The 20,223-nt window shown below is 27.3% G+C and overlaps 1 protein-coding gene across 1 annotated transcript in view; it reads left to right on the top strand.

Moving 5' to 3' along the window:
• LOC101235934 (protein sidekick-1) overlaps window positions 1-20,223 on the top strand; it is a 101,170-nt gene that overhangs the window by 54,231 nt on the left and 26,716 nt on the right. Inside the window, exons 18-23 of the mRNA XM_065802679.1 lie at window positions 3,875-4,050; window positions 4,366-4,686; window positions 4,770-4,840; window positions 7,481-7,718; window positions 7,966-8,081; window positions 14,736-14,922. Of these exons, the coding sequence (XP_065658751.1) occupies window positions 3,875-4,050; window positions 4,366-4,686; window positions 4,770-4,840; window positions 7,481-7,718; window positions 7,966-8,081; window positions 14,736-14,922 (1,109 nt within the window). The remainder of the gene's footprint in view (window positions 1-3,874; window positions 4,051-4,365; window positions 4,687-4,769; window positions 4,841-7,480; window positions 7,719-7,965; window positions 8,082-14,735; window positions 14,923-20,223) is intronic.

Genomic DNA, 20,223 nt, shown 5'->3' with positions numbered 1-20,223 from the left:
TTTTCTAAAACAAAATTAAAAAAGGTTTTAACTAATTTGTTTATATTTTTGTTTATATTAACTAATTTGTTTATATTATATTGTTTATATTAGCAATCAAATTTTTTTTTTTTTTTTGTATGTCTAGATAAAATATTTATATAATTCTTATTTCTATTTATTTATTTACATTTTTATGTCAACTAAAATAAGAATACATAAACAAGTAAAAAAACAAAATAAATAATTTTAATTAAAATTAAAAAAGAAAACTTTATCATATTTTTGTTAACTTGGGTTACATAAAAATTCCAAAAGTTCTTTTTTTATTTTCTTGAAATATATTTATTTTATGAAGTGTAAAATCTGACCAACAACAATTTGAACATGTAGCTCAATTTTCACTCTAAACTAATTCTGATTATGAAAATGAATTGATGGTTACAATAACATTTTACAATGATACTTTTTATATCAAGCGACAGTGAGAAAAACCGTAACTTTCGGAATCATAAAAATTACTTAATAAATTAATTTAGAATATACATTAATACTCATTTGCTAAAAGTTTAACCCCTTCCCTACTGTCACAAACGATCACATATACCCCTCTCACTCCTAAACTGTGATAGCAGTTTTTACATCAAAAATATTTTAAAAGATTTAAATGTAAATACTTTGCAGTATTTTAAAAATACAACTTAATGAAAATAAGGCAATATGCATAAACGTGAGAAGTGTACTTAAATAATTTTTTTAAGTTGCTCTTGGTTTTGCGGAAAAAGAGAATAAAATTTGACTACTTTTTCCTTTTTATATATATATATATATATATATATATATATATATATATATATATATATATATATATATATATATATATATGTAAATTATGTTAGTGTATTTTACAAATAGAGTGCTCAATGTTCTTAAAGAACAGAGCAATAATTAATTAGTAAAAAAAATTAGATAAGTGTTTTTTACTAATTAATTATATATATATATATATATACATATATATATATATATATATATATATATACATATATATATATATATATATATATATATATATATATATATATATATATATATATATATATATATATATATATATATATTTAAACAACTTTAAAATGTATTCTACAAAATAGAATGCTCAATGTTCTTAAAAAAACAGAGCAGTTATAAATTAGTAGAAAATCACTTAACAAACTTTTTTTTTCATTAAACACTGTGTTTCCTCAATGAAGACTCATCAGAAATGAATGATCAAATTAATAAAACTTCAATTTATACCAAAAAATGAATTACAGGAAGTTGCAAATGTCTCAACTACTGTAAATTTTCACACATTTGTGGAATTTGCTGACACTGTTATAAAAAGAATTCTTTAGAAATGATTACTTATGCTTTTATAAAGAAATATTTTTTATAAAGGGGGTTTTAATGTAACTATCATTTGAGCTCATTTATTTTTATAGTTTTTTAGGAGAAACTTATATTCGTGCCTACATTTAGAAATTAATTTCAAGTTTTTGTTTAATGAGCATTCTTGGTTTGCATGTGTAATTATTTCAAATTTTTCTTGTAGGCATAGTATGCATTTTTTGGAAATATTGTTATATGCAGGCGCTGTTTTAAAGATGGACCAATTCACTATAAAATCATCAATATTTTTACCTTTTAATTCCCATATATATTTTGACAGCATGGTGTCTTTTGAATACCTTTTATTTAGAAAAGATTGCTTATGATTGGCAAAACGTTTTTTCCATTCACCCTCTGTTATGTCGATATATTGTGTATCATGTACATTCTTAGAGGAAACAACACATTTGTATACCACATTTTTTGATAAACAACTTCTATTCATTGGACAATTTTTTTTTTGTTTACAATTACAATTTTCTGTAGCTTTTTCATTTAGGATTTCTAGAAAAATATGAAAAAATTTGCTTTGGTGTAACAATGGGCAGTTATGACAGAGATTTGTGAATTTGTTGGACTATACATTTTAGATTTATTAAGTAAAATAATCAATATAAAAGATTGAGGCATTAATTTACCTGGTCTTCTCCATGTTCAATGTCCAACATCAGAACCATTAAGGCATTTTTTTGTTTCATCCGACCATATTACCTTCTTTCAATCATCAATGGTCCAGTTTTGATATTTCTTTGCAAATGCAACCCTCTTTGCAATATGTCATTTGGTAAGTAACAGTTTTTTGGCAAGTGCTCTATCATGTAAATCATACTTAGCTTGTTTCTAACAGTTCGAGGACTTATATGGACTAACTCGAGTTCCCCAAGTTGTTTTGCAATATCTGTTGCATTTGGTTTCACAGAGTTTTTTTATCAATTCTTGGAGTTGTTTTTCGTATTCGTCCAGATCTTGGCAAATTTGGAATACTCCATTTAATTCTTCTCAGAGTATCTTGAACAGTTGATTTGGGCATACCAAACTGTTGTCCTATTTCTCAAATGTTTTGCCTTCTTTTGAGAGCACTTCAATCTCCTAGCAATTTTTGTCAATTCTTTACTTTTCACAATGGTAACGGTCACAATGAATTCTAAATATTACAGAAATAAAAATTTTGATTTCTATGATTTTTACTTATATTATCCAAAGCTACTAGGATATTTATAAGATCTTACACCATAAACTTTATTGAAGATCTTGACCAAAAGTTAGCAGAAAGTAACTGTTTGGATTTTTTTTTACAGTCATTTTAGTTTTTCTTACCAATATATATATATATATATATATATATATATATATATATATATATATATATATATATATATATATATATATATATATATATATATATATATATATATATATATATATATATATATATATATATATATATATATATATAAAACAACCCTCAGAATTAGGAAAAAAGAGATCGGCAATTTATTGCCACCTCAAACTTTTAGGGGTCACCATCATGTCAGCAAAAAAAATTTTGACTTAAAGGGGTTACCATAAAACATAGAAATGAGGTCAGGAATTTTTGCCGACCTCAAATACTTAAAGGAAATTCTGAGAGCTGTATATATATAGATCTATAGTTTGTTGTCTTTGGGAAGAGCGGAAGGAAAAAAGTGATTCTTACGCCAACACATACGTCACTTTTAATTACTTTTGACTTTTGTCCAACATTTTCGTGTTGGACAAAAGTAAAAACCATTAATTTAATTACAAATAAATCGTTTTTTTAAAAAACCACAAAAACGCAAATTTAATTGACCAGAATGTTTTAAAAACATTCTGAATGTTTTTAACAATATAAACAATGTTTTTATTTTTATTTTTTTTAATAAAATGTTTTTATTTTTAATTTTTTTAATAAAATGTTTTTATTTTTATTTTTTTTTACTGTAAATCATGCGCGGAGTGTTGCTACATCGAATATCTTATAGCCTGATTCGCAAGGGAGTGCTGCTACATCGATTGACAAATAGCCAGACTCGCAAGGGAGTGCTGCTACATCGACTGACAAATACATATATATACATATATATGTATATATATATATATATATATATATATATATATATATATATATATATATATATATATATATATATATATATATTATATATATATATACATATATATGTATATATATGTATATATACAAAACTGTATTATTGTAAAAACTATGTATACAAACAAAACTGTATTAATGTGTTTGTAGTAATAGTTTAAATATTATTAAAAACAGAAAATCCTTGGAAATGAAAAGCTTTTTATTGTTAAATATAAAAGTGTTAAAGATAAAACAAATCATTCTTAATGTTAAGGTTTTACCTATAAATCATAATTTTATTTGATAATTTATAAAATTGGAAATAGGTTTTTAGAAATTTTTTATTTAAAGGTATCGAATATACAGTCTTGCACAATGGACAGAGTTTGATGAAGTTCCTATAGCACTAGGTGCAGTTATAAGACCTTTATTACCACGTACAAGGTATGAAGTGAGTGTAGCTGCTTTTACTTCAAAAGGAACAGGGAGTTTTGTTAGTGCATCTGTTGAAACCATTGAGTCACCTGGTTTGTGTTTTATATTGTATTTAATAACATAACATTTAGATATTTTATTGATAATAGTTAAGATTATTATACTTATAAACAGTATGATCATTTTCTGATGATCATAAACATTTATGATCATTATTACAGATTATTACAGTTATCACTTTCTGATAATTATGGTGATTATTAACATTTCATGATAATAATCACCTTGTGATTATTATCATGAAATGTTATCAAGGTTATTATTATTATTTCATGATATTAATCACCTTGAATACATAATAATCATATAATAATCAAATGCAATATTTTAAGTGAAATTTTTTTTAGTTCTGCCAAGTGCTCCATCAAACCTTAAATCTTATGGAATATGGGGAAGCAACATTTCTTTGGGATGGACTCCTGGAGATAGTGGACGAGCTGTTTTTTTATACTACTTGATTGAATATAACAATGATACTGCATATCATATTAGCCAGTATCCTCCTGTTTGGCGTTTAATAAGAAACTTAACTAAGATACTTGAAAATCCTGCAAATATACCAGGGCTGAAACATAGTACAACTTATCGTTTTCGTATGCAGGGTTTTAATATTGTTGGCCCGTCTCCTTACAGCAATGTATCAGCTGATATTACAACCAGTGAAGGGGGTAAGTGAACTTATTCATGTTTTCTCCGTAAATTCAATTCATTATCATTAAAGCTTTCTTAAGTTTATCTTTTGTCTTTATAGTTCCATCTAAAGCCCCCTATAGAGTTTGGGCATCTACACCAGAAAGACAAACACTTTTAATTGAGTGGGATGTATGTAAATTAAGTATCATTTTTTTATTCTAAATAAAATGATTTTACATAAATAATTATTTAAAATTGAGTAGCACTTTAAATAATTATATGTACAATCCTATCAGTTGCTAAATATTATACTAAAGTTAGCTAAAAATTCAATTTAAATAACCTGTAAAAAAAAAACCTTAATTATTCATTGAAAAAGCAGCAGAGCACTCAATATTGTGCATGATTGTAAGAAAAAAATTCATTAACTTGCAGTAACTTGCCAAGATTCAAGATCAAAGCTTTTGCAAAAACAAACAATATTGCAAAAATTAATTTGTTATTATATTTAGCATGACTCCAGGCCACATTAACTTGAATAATACATATATTATACTAGGGGATGAGTGGAAACAGAACTGTTTATTTGAGACCAAGATGTGCTTTGTGTGGTAGGTAATAGATTTGATGATAATGTGTTCAAAAGCTTTGCAGTATTGCAGATGTTATTGCAATCGGACTATAGTCATTAGTCAAAAAAGTAGATATGATTTTAGGAATCAATGTTATGTTAGCTAATTTCCTTTTATCAGGGAAGTAACTGTTTTTTATGAGGTCATTAAATAGGATTTAGAGTTATAGGGTAATTTTTAAGCAAATTTGAGTAAGCATGGGGAAAAATTATCTGGTCCTGCCAATTTTTAATTTGTTTGAATATTATTCAGGGTAAAAATGGGGATAGTAGACAGATCTGCTTGGCGGTTCATGAAAAGTGAAAAGTTGGGTTGTTTCTTATCACTCCAAACATATTGAAAGTTTTCCTGCAATTGGATTGCTAGTTTCTCAGAATTTTTTTTTCATTAAAAGAAATTTATCCTTCATTGACTGAATAAATGACGTTACTTTTCTTAGTAATTGGTAGGTGTCTTGAGCAAAGAGTATGGAATTATAATAGTTCTTGCAAGCAGCTTGCATTTTATACAGTGAGTTGACTAAAGTTTCAAGATTAATACATTGTATTAGTGCAACAGTGTCAGCAATTCTAGCTGATGAATATGCAACTTTTTTGAAAAAGAGTTTTGTAGTACCAAAGCTGAAAAGTCTATTGGTTACACTTTTCATTGGTTAAACTAGCTAAATTCTGGGTAGGTTGTGCATTGAGGTGAATAAGTTGGTAGGTGGTGCATGTGTGTGTATGTGTGTGTGTGTGTGTGTGTGTGTGTGTGTGTGTGTGTGTGTGTGTATATATATATATATTTATTTATTTACTTACACAAATATAAAAGCGCACTTAGATTGGCAATCTAAATACTTATTAAGGGAGTTGCAATGCCTTCAGTGTGTGCATTTATTGGTTTGAGAAAAACATGCAAAGTTTAAAAGCACTCATAAAATTTGTTTTTGAAGTTTAACCATAAGTATTAGCAATTTAAACTTAACTTAAATAATTTCATGCTATTTTATATTGAAAATAGTTTTAAAACCTATATATTGGTATTTATTATTTAGTTTAAACATTTTTATATAAATAAAGTTCTAAAAAATATTACTAAAGTATAATTTAGACAGATTGAGGGATTAATAAAGTCAGACTAAAAGTTACAAAAAATAATAAGAATAATTTTTTTAAAAGGAATTTATCTAGAAATAAAATAAGTTTTAAAATATTTCAGATATTTAAGTTCTGTGAAATGATTTTCACATTTTTTGTTTGCACATTCATAATGATAAGCTGGTGGAAGAATGATCATTAATAGATGAAAACACTCAAAACCAAGCTCAATGCTATAATGCTATGACAGAAATCACAGATAAATTTTTCCATTCTAATCACCTTCCATCATAAAAAAATATTATTTATCTTGGATCAATAAAATTATTTGAATAATAAAAATCTTTGTTTATATAAATGCATAAATAATTAACATTTTTTTTTAGATTAAAAAATGAAAGTGTTTATGGCAAAAAATACTTTAATTTTAAAGTTGGATAATTTTTATACTTTTATGCGGAAATAATCTTCTTTTCTTTTCTTTTTTTAATAAACTTGTAACATAACACCCAATTTTACATTGCATGAAACAGCTGGGATTTTTAAAATAATCTTTACAATTTAGACTACTAATATTAAAAACATCGTTGTTTGTTTGAAACTTTGATTAAGTAAATCTATTTTTAGAAATACTTTTACATTTAGGCTTTTCATTTTATCAAGTTTTCTCTATCATTGTCTTAATAATACTTTTTTAAATGTATTTTTTTCCTGCATTCAGGGAACAGATTTTTTTTTAAAAACAAGCATTTTTATTATATAAAAAACAAAAATTTTTATTGTTAATTTTGAAGCTAACTTAATTGCAGCTAACCCTGGTAGTACTTTACTCCACTTGTTTGTCAAGGTTCCTGGTTTGGCAACTGAAGAAAGTAGTAACTGAAGAAGTAGAAATGAACTAAAGCCCTAAGAAATTGTATTAAATAAACCTAAGATCTAGTAATGAACTAAACCTAAAAAGAAGAAATAAACTTTACCTAAAAAGTGAACTCTAATAAAAATAAATCCAAAAGTAGGCTAGAAGCAACAAACTTTTAATATTTCAATCTGATGCATAATAGTTTTAAACTTGCGCTGTAATTTAATGCTTTTATTGTTTTTTTAATTATTTTTTCTAGCCACCTGAATCAGAATCTTGGAACAGTGGGTCAATTAAATATCAATTTATTATCAAACCTAAAGACATTGATCCTGAAATACAGTTTGCAACTGTTGATTACTATGATACCCAAGCTAAGTCTTATTTAGCTCGAGGATTGCAGAAGTACCTTATGTATAACATCACAATGCGATTGTTTAATGATAAAGGTTTTGGTCCATGGAGTACTCCTGTATTTTTTAGAACTTCAGAAGACTGTGAGTAATTTCTAAATAAATGGCTTAATATAAATATTGTTAAAATTTACTTTTTCTTGCTTTTAAACTTTATTCATTTTGATATATAATTAACTTTTTGATATATAAATAACTTTTTGTTATATAATTAACTTTTTAATATAAAGTAAACTTTTTAATATATAGTTAACTTTTAAATATATAATTATCTTTTTATAATTATATAATTTATAATTAACTAATATATAACTAACTTGTTTGAGTTTAGATCCTGCTGGAGCACCCATTAATATTGTTGCAAAAGCACTTGATTCTTCGACTATACAGTTAACATGGGAACCAGTTCCACCATTTCAAAGAAATGGGCAGATAATAGGATATAAAGTAGGTCATTTAATCAATTTTTGAATATTTTTACAAAACTATTTAAACATTGTGCAATAGTAAAATAAATAATACAGAGTATAAATAATTAATAAGTAAATAATAAAATTATAATTAATAAGAATAAATGAATGGCCATTATTGGTCACAAAATGTAAGAACTTATTGGCATGGTTGCAAAAATTATGTAATACAATTGAACAGGATAGTTTCAAAACAAACCACACTATTTATTAATCAATGATTATCAAAATTTCAGATATTCAGATACTCAAAACAAACCACACTATTTATTAATCAATGATTATCAAAATTTCAGATTTCAGATACTCAAAATTTCAGATACCTTGATCAGATAATTAGGAATGCAGTTCTTGATGTAAAATACAAAATGGAGATTGATGTAAAAAGAAAATACAAAAATGAAGATTAATGTAAAAAGAAAATTTAAAATGAAGAAAGTTTCAAAACTCATATTTTGCTAATACTGATAATATTTTACTGGCAATGATAAATGATGAACTGATGATGATAAATGATGAAATAATGATTGAAAACAAGTTAGAACTGTAACCATTCAAAGGACACTCAAGTCCAACGAATACAATATACATTTTACAACATCCTACAACACTAAATCTGGAAACCAAATTTTACAGTGAATTGATAAACTGTGACAACTAGGAAGTCAATTTACCACCTTTATTGAATGGCTATTTGGATAAAAGTTTTTTAAAAACCCTGTTATCATCCTTCTATCGATGAAAATCTTTTGAGTGATGTGATTAAATTTGCTGAGAAATATGTAACCATTAAAACTGAAATATGTAACCATTAAAACTGAAAAGCTATCCCAGCATTGTAACAAAACAGATTTTGGCTTATACTGTAACAATGGAATAGAGGTTTTTAAAAATGCTAGTGGCCACCCCATGGAAACAATTATATTATTAAATTTTATTAAAATTTTATTATCAATTTTTGTTAAAAATAACGATCTTACTATCTCTATAAAATGCAACATGAAAGTTGTGAACTTCTTTGATGTAACACTTAACCTCGATGACCAGTTGTTTAGACTGTTTTGTAAACCAAATGATAACTAAGTTATATACATGTTGATTCCGATTACCCTCCTAGCATATTACAGTATTTCTCAGTTGGCCATAAATACCGCAAGATTTTTAACAGAAATACTAGGTAAGTTACAGTTGTATGCTAAACATCAGATCAATTGTTAACTTGCATAAGCATCATGTAATTAAAAAAAAATTAGATGCTCTAATCATACGAAATCTTTTAATATCAAAAAATATAAAAACAATACTGAATTGTCTAAGGAAGTATTAAAAAATGTGAGGTAAACCTGACAATTGAATGGAAAATGGTAAAATATTCTAGGTCTTACAATTCCACAATAATGCAATTTATGTCTATATAAAAAGTACGTAAAAATAACACCAATGATAACTTATTAAATAGAGAAATGTTATTATCTAAATATAAATATTTTGTAGACAAATGTAAACACAGACAAGCAAATTTCTTCTTTCAAAATACAATACAGTTGATTAGGAGGGCATTTTCAGATTTTTTTTATTTTTTTCTTATCTTTTTTTTTTTGTTTTGACAACTTAGCACACTCTACTGTAACTTTATATTTTTAACTGTTTTTTTGTTTCTTGTTTTTTATTACATGGTTGGCGATTGCATTTTAGGCATGAAACTATTAATACCATGAAAAGTATATATAATGCACTATTAAACAATATAAATAAACCCTATTTATTTATTATTGAGCACTCCAATACATAAAATAGTTATTGTATTTTATTCTCAAATAAAAATATCGTCGGTGATAGGGCAAATCCATGTAAATAGCATTGGATAATACAGCATATCTGACAAATGCAGCCAATTAATATTCAGTGTATAAATTAATAACTTATACACCTAATATCTATTGTTGATATTACAAAAAACATGAATAAAACTCTGAATGCCAAAATGAGCCCAAAACCTGTTGAAATAAAAAATATATAAAGTTTTAATCTTCTCCTGTAAAACTATTTGTTTGTGCAGATACACAGTATTATCCAATGCTAGGTACACAGATTTGTACTATCCCTGACGATATCATAAAATATTTTAAATATGTATATATATATATATATATATATATATATATATATATATATATATATATATATATATATATATATATATCTATATCTATATCTATATCTATATCTATATATATATATATATATAAATATATATATATATATATATATATATATATATATATATATATGTATATATATATATATATATATATATATATATATATATATATATATATATATATATATATATATATATATATATATATATATATATTAGGGGTGTTCAAAAATTAGATCATGGAAAAATTTTCACTAACAAATAGGCAATTTTTTGCGGACTATAATAAAGAAATGAAAAACTGTTTTTTGTTTTTTTTTCAATTATTTTTTTTACCTTGCGCTGGCCTCATAAAATTTAAAAAAAAAATTTTTTTTATAAATTGGGCAATATACCAAGGAAAAAATAAAAAAACTGGATATTATTTTAACAAATAAATGTTTATGTTATTTAAAAGACATACCAAAAATTATCATTGTAGGTTCATTTTCATGCTTTGCGCCAGACCTGTAACCATTGTTTACCGCCAGACCTGTAACACTTTTTACTGGTTGCAACCAATCAATCAATGAAATCCAGGTTTTTCTGGCAGTGGGTCTACTGATGAAAATAGAACTCTGATTTTTTTATGTATGCTTAAATAATTTATAGAAACAAAATAATCAGCAGTGTATTTTGATTAACTGCCTAAAAAAAAAAAGAAGTGAGGAGAGCCCACCCCAGTCAATCTTTTTAAATAATAAACAAACAATGGTAAAAATGTATTAAAGAAAAATTACAAAAATCAACAAAAAATAATTAACTACCTGTCATTAGCAACCTTATGGTTACCAAACAGTTGTTCTACAGCATTAACATAAGGAAACAAATCAGTGCTGCTATCTTATTCAGTGTCCATTTCACAGAAGCTTAATACATTTACATCTTCTATAACAGAAAACTCTTTTAAAAGTTGAGCTGGTGTTTTCTGTTTATTTGCAGTAGGCAGTTTTGGTCTTTGAGGAAAGCATGGTCCTGTTGTTTTTGAATTTGAGCAGCTTTTGCAGCTTAATCTCAGACTTAACTTGACACACTGTTTCCTGTACCAGCTTTATAATCCTCTCGCTACAATCATTAATGACTGCCAAGTTTTTGACATATGACTGGAACTCCATATAATCAAAATCAATATTCCAGGAGCTAGCTGGATAAATCATCAATTTGGACTTAGTTTTGTCATCCCTCTTTCTCAATCTCAAATTAGCCATTAATGTGATTAAGTCAGCAGTGATGAAGTCAACCAGTTCTGACTGCTAGTCATGTACAGACATGTCTTTTGTTTCAGGTAAGAAACCTTTATTGTTATGTCTATCCATGTCATAGTCATTTGGTATGGGTATGTTATATAGCTTTTTGGTGATCATCTCCTTTTCTTGTTCAGTAATTGAATCATCTGAATTTGCCAGCACAATGGGAACAGCAGTTGGATCTAGGTACCAGCTATGGTTTCCCCATGATTTGAACACTGCACTCACAGCAGGTTCATCCTCAACATACCTGGACATCTTCCAAATAGAATTCAAGTCCTGATAAAGAAAAAATGATATCTTGGTAATTTTATAAATATATAGTTTTAATGCATGAAATTTAGTAATAGTCAATTTATATTTAAACTTGATATTTGTTTTGTTTGAATACCTGTAACGAAGCAATGCCTGTTTTTTCATTAGTCAGAAACTAAATCTAGATCTACATGCTTTTGCACAGAATCTTTAAGAAAGAGAATTTTCATGTAATGAATACCTTCGGCCATGAATCTGGCATGGTGCATAGTACCATGTTTCTTAAATTTGCAGATATAGCTTGGGTCCAAGTACATAAGACATAACTCTGCTAGGTCATGGTAGTTATCTCTTTCCAGTGTAAAATTTTATTACACTTTTATTGAATGTTTCCTAAATCTAGATACTATAACGCAATGAAAAAAATGCTACTAAAAATGATTATTTAGAGTTTTAATAAATGTCTGCTTATAATAATTTTAAACTAACCTCTGAGTTTTTAAAAGCTTTGGTTTTTACTCCTACTGATGGAAATCTGTTAGTGGAACTTAGCTAGAAGCTCAAAGATCCGCTAAAAGATGGAAATCTGTTAGTGGAACTTTGAGCTTCTAGCCAAGTTCCAGTAACAGATTTCCATTCAAACCTATTCAGCTGGCAACTTTCAGTATCAATGAAATGCCATTGTTTATGAAGAAATTTAAAAAGAGGATTTTCAAGACCAACACTTGGCTTTGCAACTAATAGCCTTTTTGAAATGGTTGATGTGGACCTCTTCTACGTGGTGATGGCAGGCCAACATCAGTAAGGGCTTGCAAAGGTCAGATCTTAGTCTTAAAAGTACATAGTGCTCTTTCATTTTATATTTAACGCAGTTAAATCATGATCAATATTTCTGTAGCCTTACATAATTGCTATAGCACTTTAAAAATTCAAACAACAAAGTTAGTAATAAATTTTATTCTTATTTTTATTCACCTGTATATAATTCCACGCAGTTTGCCAGTATTGCTGCTGATAATATCAAAGCATATTGAGTGCACATTGTCGCCTGTCTATCTCCTTTAAAAGGTCACTAGTTGCATTAAACTGGTTTAGGCCAGTGCCAGAGTCAATGCCTGGTGCACTTAGTAGACAATATTTGCCACCAAAACTTAAAAGTGCACAGATCCTGTCCTTCACTTTGTCACAGTGCTCAGGTATTAAATCCTTTAATATTATGCCATCAAAACGTAGTTCAAGCTTGCCATCCTTGTGGTTGATGTGACACTGCAATAATTTTTTTAACTTTTTAAAATCATTATCAAGTATCTTATTTTTCATTCTATATACACTTAAATATGGAAGAGGCAGCTTATCTGGATCTCCTACTTTTTCAATAACCAACTTTGTTAGAGTAGCAATGATTTTTATTGGAAGATATGTTGGCTCCCAGAGCTGTTCTTATTGTGTTATGTATGGTGTCTTTGCTAATGTCAATATGTTGAGATTAAGAACTTGATAGTTTTTTTTTGCAGGACTAGGCTGATATTCACTGCCACTTGAACTGAGTGTGTCAGATGAATTTGAAGTATTAAGTACTGAATCCTGACCGTTTACAATAGAAGGTATTCTATTAGTCACTCTTTCCAGATTTTTCTCTTCTTTTTGCTTTGAATATTCAGCTCTGGCTTTGCCCAGATCTTTGATACACATCTTGCGATCTGTTATCTGATCTCTGATGAAGGCAATGTCATTTGCGTTGTCTTCCTTGAATATAAACTTACCAACCTTGATAGCTTTAATAAGTGTCTTGTGGTCAGCCCAGAATAGTCCTATAAATAGTAAAGCAAGTTATCTTAGTTAATATAATAAAAAAACAATTTCTTTGTTTTTATGATCAGCTTTTTTGGGGCTTGTGAGAGCTAGAACAACCACTACCACTGTCAACAGGCTCTAATTCTCTCTTTCTTGTACTCATTTTTTAATTCTATTAATAATTTAAATGATTTACATTAAATATTTTACATAATTGCCATTTGATTCAAAAAAGTTTTTAAAAATACTATAACAGCTATACAAAGAAAATTACTAAGTAGCTAAATCACAGAAAAAAATTTGGCTTTTTATATTAAATATTATTATTTTTATATTAAAATTTTTGCAACTAACTAAACTTACAACTCTACAACTAAAAAACTCTCTACAAATCTTCTATTATTACTAAACAAATCTATTTTTAATTTTTTTATGACTTCAAGATTTTATTATTATTAGCAAGAAAACGAAAACGTGTTTAATAGGAAAAAACATGATTACATCATTAATTATGATGTAACCTTATTTTTTCTTGTTAGACACATTTCTGTTTTCTTGCTAATACTGCTAAATCCCTTCCAATCCTTATTAGTTATTCCTAATAATGAGAAAATATAAATAAATTGAAATAACCAAAATAGGGTTGAGAAAGGTTTTTTCCCGGTATATTACGCAATTTATAAAAGTAAATTTTTTTTGAAAATTTTATGAGGCCAGCGCAAGGTAAAAAAATGATTAAAAAAAAATGAAAAGCAGTTTTTTATTTCTTTATTATAGTCTGCAAAAAATTGCCTATTTGTTAGTGAAAACTTTTCCATGAACTAATTTTTGAACCCCCCCAATATATATATATATATATATATATATATATATATATATATATATATATATATACACATTTATATGTATGTATTTATATAATTTTGCGTTTAATTTTTATTTAATTATCTGCATTATTTTATTTTTTTTATACGCATAAACATTTTTTTAAAATACCATTGCTACATGTATAGTGAGATTGGTTGAAATGTCTTCTACTGCTGCTAATACATTATCTATTCAACCTAAATACTTTTATAATTAGATTTATAAATTGTGTCTTAAAATTAAAGCTTTAACTACTTGGCTTTTTCAGGCCTTTTACTCAATCAAAAACCTACCAGATACAGAGCTTTTTAAAGACTTCCCAGGTAACCTCACTATGCGTGGTACCATTAACAAGTTAGTTGGGTTTGTTGACTATGAAGTATATCTAATGGCATACACTAGAGTTGGAGGAAACTTTAGAGGAAACCCTGTAACTGTACGAACATTGGAAGGAGGTTGTTTTTCTTACTTTTATTTTTGTTTTCTTTTTGTATTTTGTATATTTTTATATTATGTATTAATAACCTATAGGTATAGTGTAAAATTTGAAACATTAATTCTCATATGTTTTCATGTTTGTGACAACTGCAACTAATACTGTTGGTAATAATATAAAATATTATACTATATACTGGTGTGATATATTATACTATATTTTAAAGAATCTTGTTAGGAGTTGGTGAACTGTAGCAATGCATGACAAAGATGTAATAAATTAGAAGTTAAATATAAGACAAAAGATAGCCTGCTGAATGAATGAAAAGTACCAAAAGATTATTGTGATAAAGCCGCTCCAGCTAGTAGTGTAGAATATCATTATTTAAGTGAAACGCTTTTTGGTATTGTACAGCTGTTTCCAAAGCGTCATCCAGATATTTATATTAGCTATAAGTTTTATATAAAAATCTTCTATGAACATTTTTCTCTTTTTTTTTTAACGACCACAGGTTGATGTGAGTTGCACATGCAAAGAATTAAAAGTAGATAATTTAAAAAAAAATTTTAAGTAAAGCCTTAAATGACTCAGACAAACTAGTACATGCTGCATAAAAAATGGTTAATTTGAGACGTGTCAAAATTTTATTCGAAACTAAAAAAAATTACAAATCTTTCCTAAGAAAATAAAGAGGCTGGTGCAATATGATCTAAAAATGATAGATAAAATCTACAATCACCAGTTATTCCCTTACAAGAAACAATTTACTTTATTAAAAACTGACTGTTTGTGTTTTTTGTATTCACAATTTAAGAGACCACATTCTTTGTATATCACAAAGGAGTTGAAACAAAAAGCCCTAATGAGATTTGTTTCTTCATCATGAAATATTTACATATGTTCTTGTAAAATTCTAAGAGTTTGTATATTTTTTCGAATGGTTGTGGGGTTCTATTAGGTTGGTAAATTCTTTAGTAGGATCAGGAAGACTTAAAATGGCGTATCAGTATTTTTTTAGTATTTTTTTTATCAAAGGACATTCTTTTGTGTCTTGTGATAAAAATTTTGAGAAATGAAGAGAAAGTTAAAATTGCATTTACACCATACAGAATGTTGCAGAAAATTCTTATTATGATAAAAAATTTTATTTGCCCAAATCTTAGGATGTAGTTGATTATAAACAATGGTGGTGATTATTTTACAACAAAAAAAACATGTCAGAAGAAACTGCCAGAAAAAAATGTCCCTAAGGGTATGAAAGTTAGTTTCAAAATTTATTTATTTATTTATAATCAATTTATCTATTATTTTCATTCGAAAGAAAACAAGGGACTTTTTACGGCTAAAATATTCATAGAAGGTCTGGAGGAAGACGCATTTATTTTAATGAATTCTAATAAAACACCCTTAATACTTCTGTTAACTTTAACTTATCACGGTAAGCACGGATCCTGATAATGCCAACCTAGTTGACCCAAGAACGCCACTTATACGGAAAGATAGCGTACACATCAAGGTACCCTGTGATGCAAATTTTAAAATCTTTTAATTTTGTCTGCGGAAAAAAATGTAATTTGTATGTTCAAATTGAGTAGAATTTTGACTTCATAGTGCGCCAATAAAAACACTTGTAGAATATGAACCACTCTATATAATTTGATAAAAGTTGGTGCAAATGTAGCCTATAGCCACACCAAACTCTTGACAAAATTTCAGACTGGTTTAGGATTTTTTTTAGGATTAGGCATTAGAATTTGGCAGTTTTAGTTTAAATTTTGTCAGTTTTTTGCTACTTATACCTCAAAATTGTTGGTATTACTATGTAATACCAACAATTTTTATTATAAATATTTTATTGGTACATGTACCATTTTCATTTTATCAGCCAAAATGTTGATTTGCTACTTAAAGTGTGGTTTGAATCCGCCAACATGGCTTTCAAAGTGGGGGGGGGGGGGCAACTCTTCTATTTCTAAATAAAAAACAACATTTCTAAAAAAAGGAGCCTACATTTCTCAAACAAAAGGTCCTCTAAAAAAAAAGTGGGTAGGCCATGGCCCCCTAGCCATGAATGCATAGCGTGAACATACCAACATTTCCTAAAGTATAAACTACATCCAAAATGCTAAAAAAAGTGCAAAACCTGGTCAAATGACTACCACTTTATAAAACAAACAAAAAAGCAGATCTCTTAAATTTTTTTGTATTGACTCTTGAAACCATCTTAAATACATTTACTTTCAAAATTAAGTGAAAAAATAACGATTTAAACCTGATTTTTTATATTGTATTACCATAAAATAGTATCAGATTACATTTTAAGATTTGTTTTTTGATTTTCTCCACAAAATATTTATTAAAAAAATATCTCAATGTACTCACTTTATACAAATACTCTATAATACTATTTTTAAAGATGATGAAAATGTTTATAATAAACTGTATGCTATGAATTTCAGCTGGACTATCTCTAATAACTCAAATTATTTTAGCAGTTCTTTAAAGATGCTTACTGTTTAGATTAGTTATGCAGCACAACAATCTTTCTTTGTACTCTGGATGATTATTGTTTTGCTTATACCTCAACCAATGTTGATAAAAATTTTGATGAGAAGTTATGACAGTTTGTTCACTATAGGCCCCCAAGGGGGATTCTTTGTGACTGATGAAATCCTTGATGTGGTAGAAGTCAGCATGAATTTTAGGTGTTACACTTGCACTAGTTATCATTTAGTAACACCTTTCGAAATTTTCAATTTTTTCAGTGAAATCTGGCTGAAGGATATATCCAAAGCAAGCCTTCACAACTAAATTGAAGCTTTTGAATGCTTCAATTATGCACAAAATGTTGGGAACCATGTTTGTACCAGCAAGTTGCTGCAGCACCTCCACATTATTAAAAGTTTCCTGCATTCATTTCCCTCAAACTGGCCCCCATGATATGGGCTCAGTTGAATGTGGAGGGCTTAACAACTTTTATCCAAGCAGTTTTAAGGATCTTGAAAAGATGGTTGGTAACTCCTAAGAGGAGATGCAATTCCATCGGTGGAATGATTTCCAAAATCAGAACATTGACAGGCCTGCAGATGATTGGCTTTCGAATGACATTGCTGAACAGCTTTGCATTAGCAACAACCCCACCAGATTGCTGAAAAGACTCGAGGCTTTAATTGATTGAGCCCAGTGTTCGCAATTTTCCAGATTTGGCAAGACACTTGGATTTGACATCACACCATGTGCAAGGGTGTGTACTTGAATGGGTTTGAAGACCACAAATATATTTGCAACTTTCATATCACAAGCCAAAATTAGTTTAACTCCATTTGCATTAATAAGTTACCAGATTTGTTCAATATTGTAGTGTGTTTCTGGCAAATCTTCTGATACCCCAACAAGAATTTGTCTCTTGACTCCAGTGTCTTTACCAGTCCTTACCAGAAGTTGTTGTTGTCGTGGTGAGCTGCTTTCATCTCGTAACACAGCATTGACAATGCTTAGGCAAAACCTGAGAAAATTTTTGCCACCATCAATTCCAAGCTTAACAAAATAGCCACCAGAAACTTTGCTTATAAACAAAGTTTATTGTAACTATAAAATATGTATGTTTTGGTTTTAGTTCAAAGTAGTGCTCAGCCACCATCAAGCGCTCCAAAATTGACCACTATAGCCCCTGTAAATGTACAATTAAATATGGGCCTATCAAATAACAGATTAAAGAAACTTTTTAAAACTGTAAACCAAACATCAAGCAGCAAGATGGTAGAACCAAATTTCCACATGATTTTTCTATGAAGTCAAAATTTTACTCAATTTGAACATTCAATATAAATTTTTTACCGCGGACAAAATTAAAAAATTTCAAAATTTGCATCACAGGGTACCTTGATGTGTACGCTATCTTTCCGTATAAGTGGCGTTCTTGGGTGAGCTAGGTAGGCATTATCAGGATCTGTGCTAAATGTGTTATCCACATGGGTGTATCCCAATTATTAAAAAAATACTTAAAGATATTTAAAATTTAAGCCTTACCTGCCTCTTGAAAATATTGTAACTTTTTTTTAATAAAATTTATGCATGACAAACAAATGATTTTGATTATGAATATGATATTATATAAATATAATTACTTATTTACAAAAAAATACAAATTTGTATTTTTTTGTTCTATAATTTGTTTGTTTTTTTACTTTAATGTGCAATATCTCATATTAATTTTGTTTAGACGTTTTTTTGTGTGAGGTTTTCTAATAGTTATTATTTGTTTAATAAATGAAAAAAAAAAGTAGATTTTTTTTTCATATTTTTTCTAAATTATTTGATATATATTTTAAAAACAACTTAAGTCATAGATATTCAAACATCTAAATCAATCACCTAAGCATAAAATATTGAAGTTTGTTTCACTTGAAACCTAAAATATTGAAGTTTGTTTCACTAAAAACTCGAATTAAAATATGTTATTTAAATACAAATCTACAGAAATGGATGTTTTTTTTTAATTTACCAAAATTTAGTATTTTGACTTATGTTGTTTTTCAAAGAAACCATTCAATTTATTCACATTTTAAAAAAAGGAAAAATTAATTCTTGTAAAAGCAATATTTTTTTAGAAATTTCAAAAAACTTAAAAATAAAAAATTTAAAAAGTTTAAAGATAAAAAATAAAGATAAGGATCATTTGAAATAAACTAGAAAGTCATCAAAGTTTTAAATGCTAATCATACGAAGATTCTTCTTTTTAATTAACTTAACTCTCTTCGAGACAAGTATGCAGTGCTAAAAAAGCCAAGTAATCTTAACTAAGAGAATTAAACCATGGATTACTTCAAACTCAATAGAAAGATGAATTAAAGTATGATTTACTTTATTTAAAAAAACTTTAAAACTATCTGCATAATAGTTACATAAATATTTTTTTCAACAATATTAAACTTGCTGCAAATCAAAAAATAACTAATAGTTTTCTCCCTCCTAGTTTTCATCAGATGAGCGCAATTTTATATTCAAGTTACAGAGTTAGCAAGTGTTGTATAAATGATATATATATATATATATATATATATATATATATATATATATATATATATATATATATATATATATATATATATATATATATATATATATATTTATCTATATAAATATATATATATATATCATTTATATATATATATCAGGCCTTGTTAAGAAGCGTTACGCAGCTCACATTTTGCTTGCGAAAAGGCGATTTGCCTACGCGTTCAGCAGTTTTGCGCTACGCAAAAACTTATATCTTTTAGAATATTTAAATTATCTTTTGATTGTCGTTAACGTGACGTTT

Source organism: Hydra vulgaris, chromosome 08 (assembly GCF_038396675.1).
Source record: "Hydra vulgaris chromosome 08, alternate assembly HydraT2T_AEP".
Lineage (NCBI taxonomy): Eukaryota > Metazoa > Cnidaria > Hydrozoa > Anthoathecata > Hydridae > Hydra > Hydra vulgaris.
Note: the sequence above shows the minus strand (reverse complement) of the source record. Positions and strands in the feature narration are given on the sequence as shown.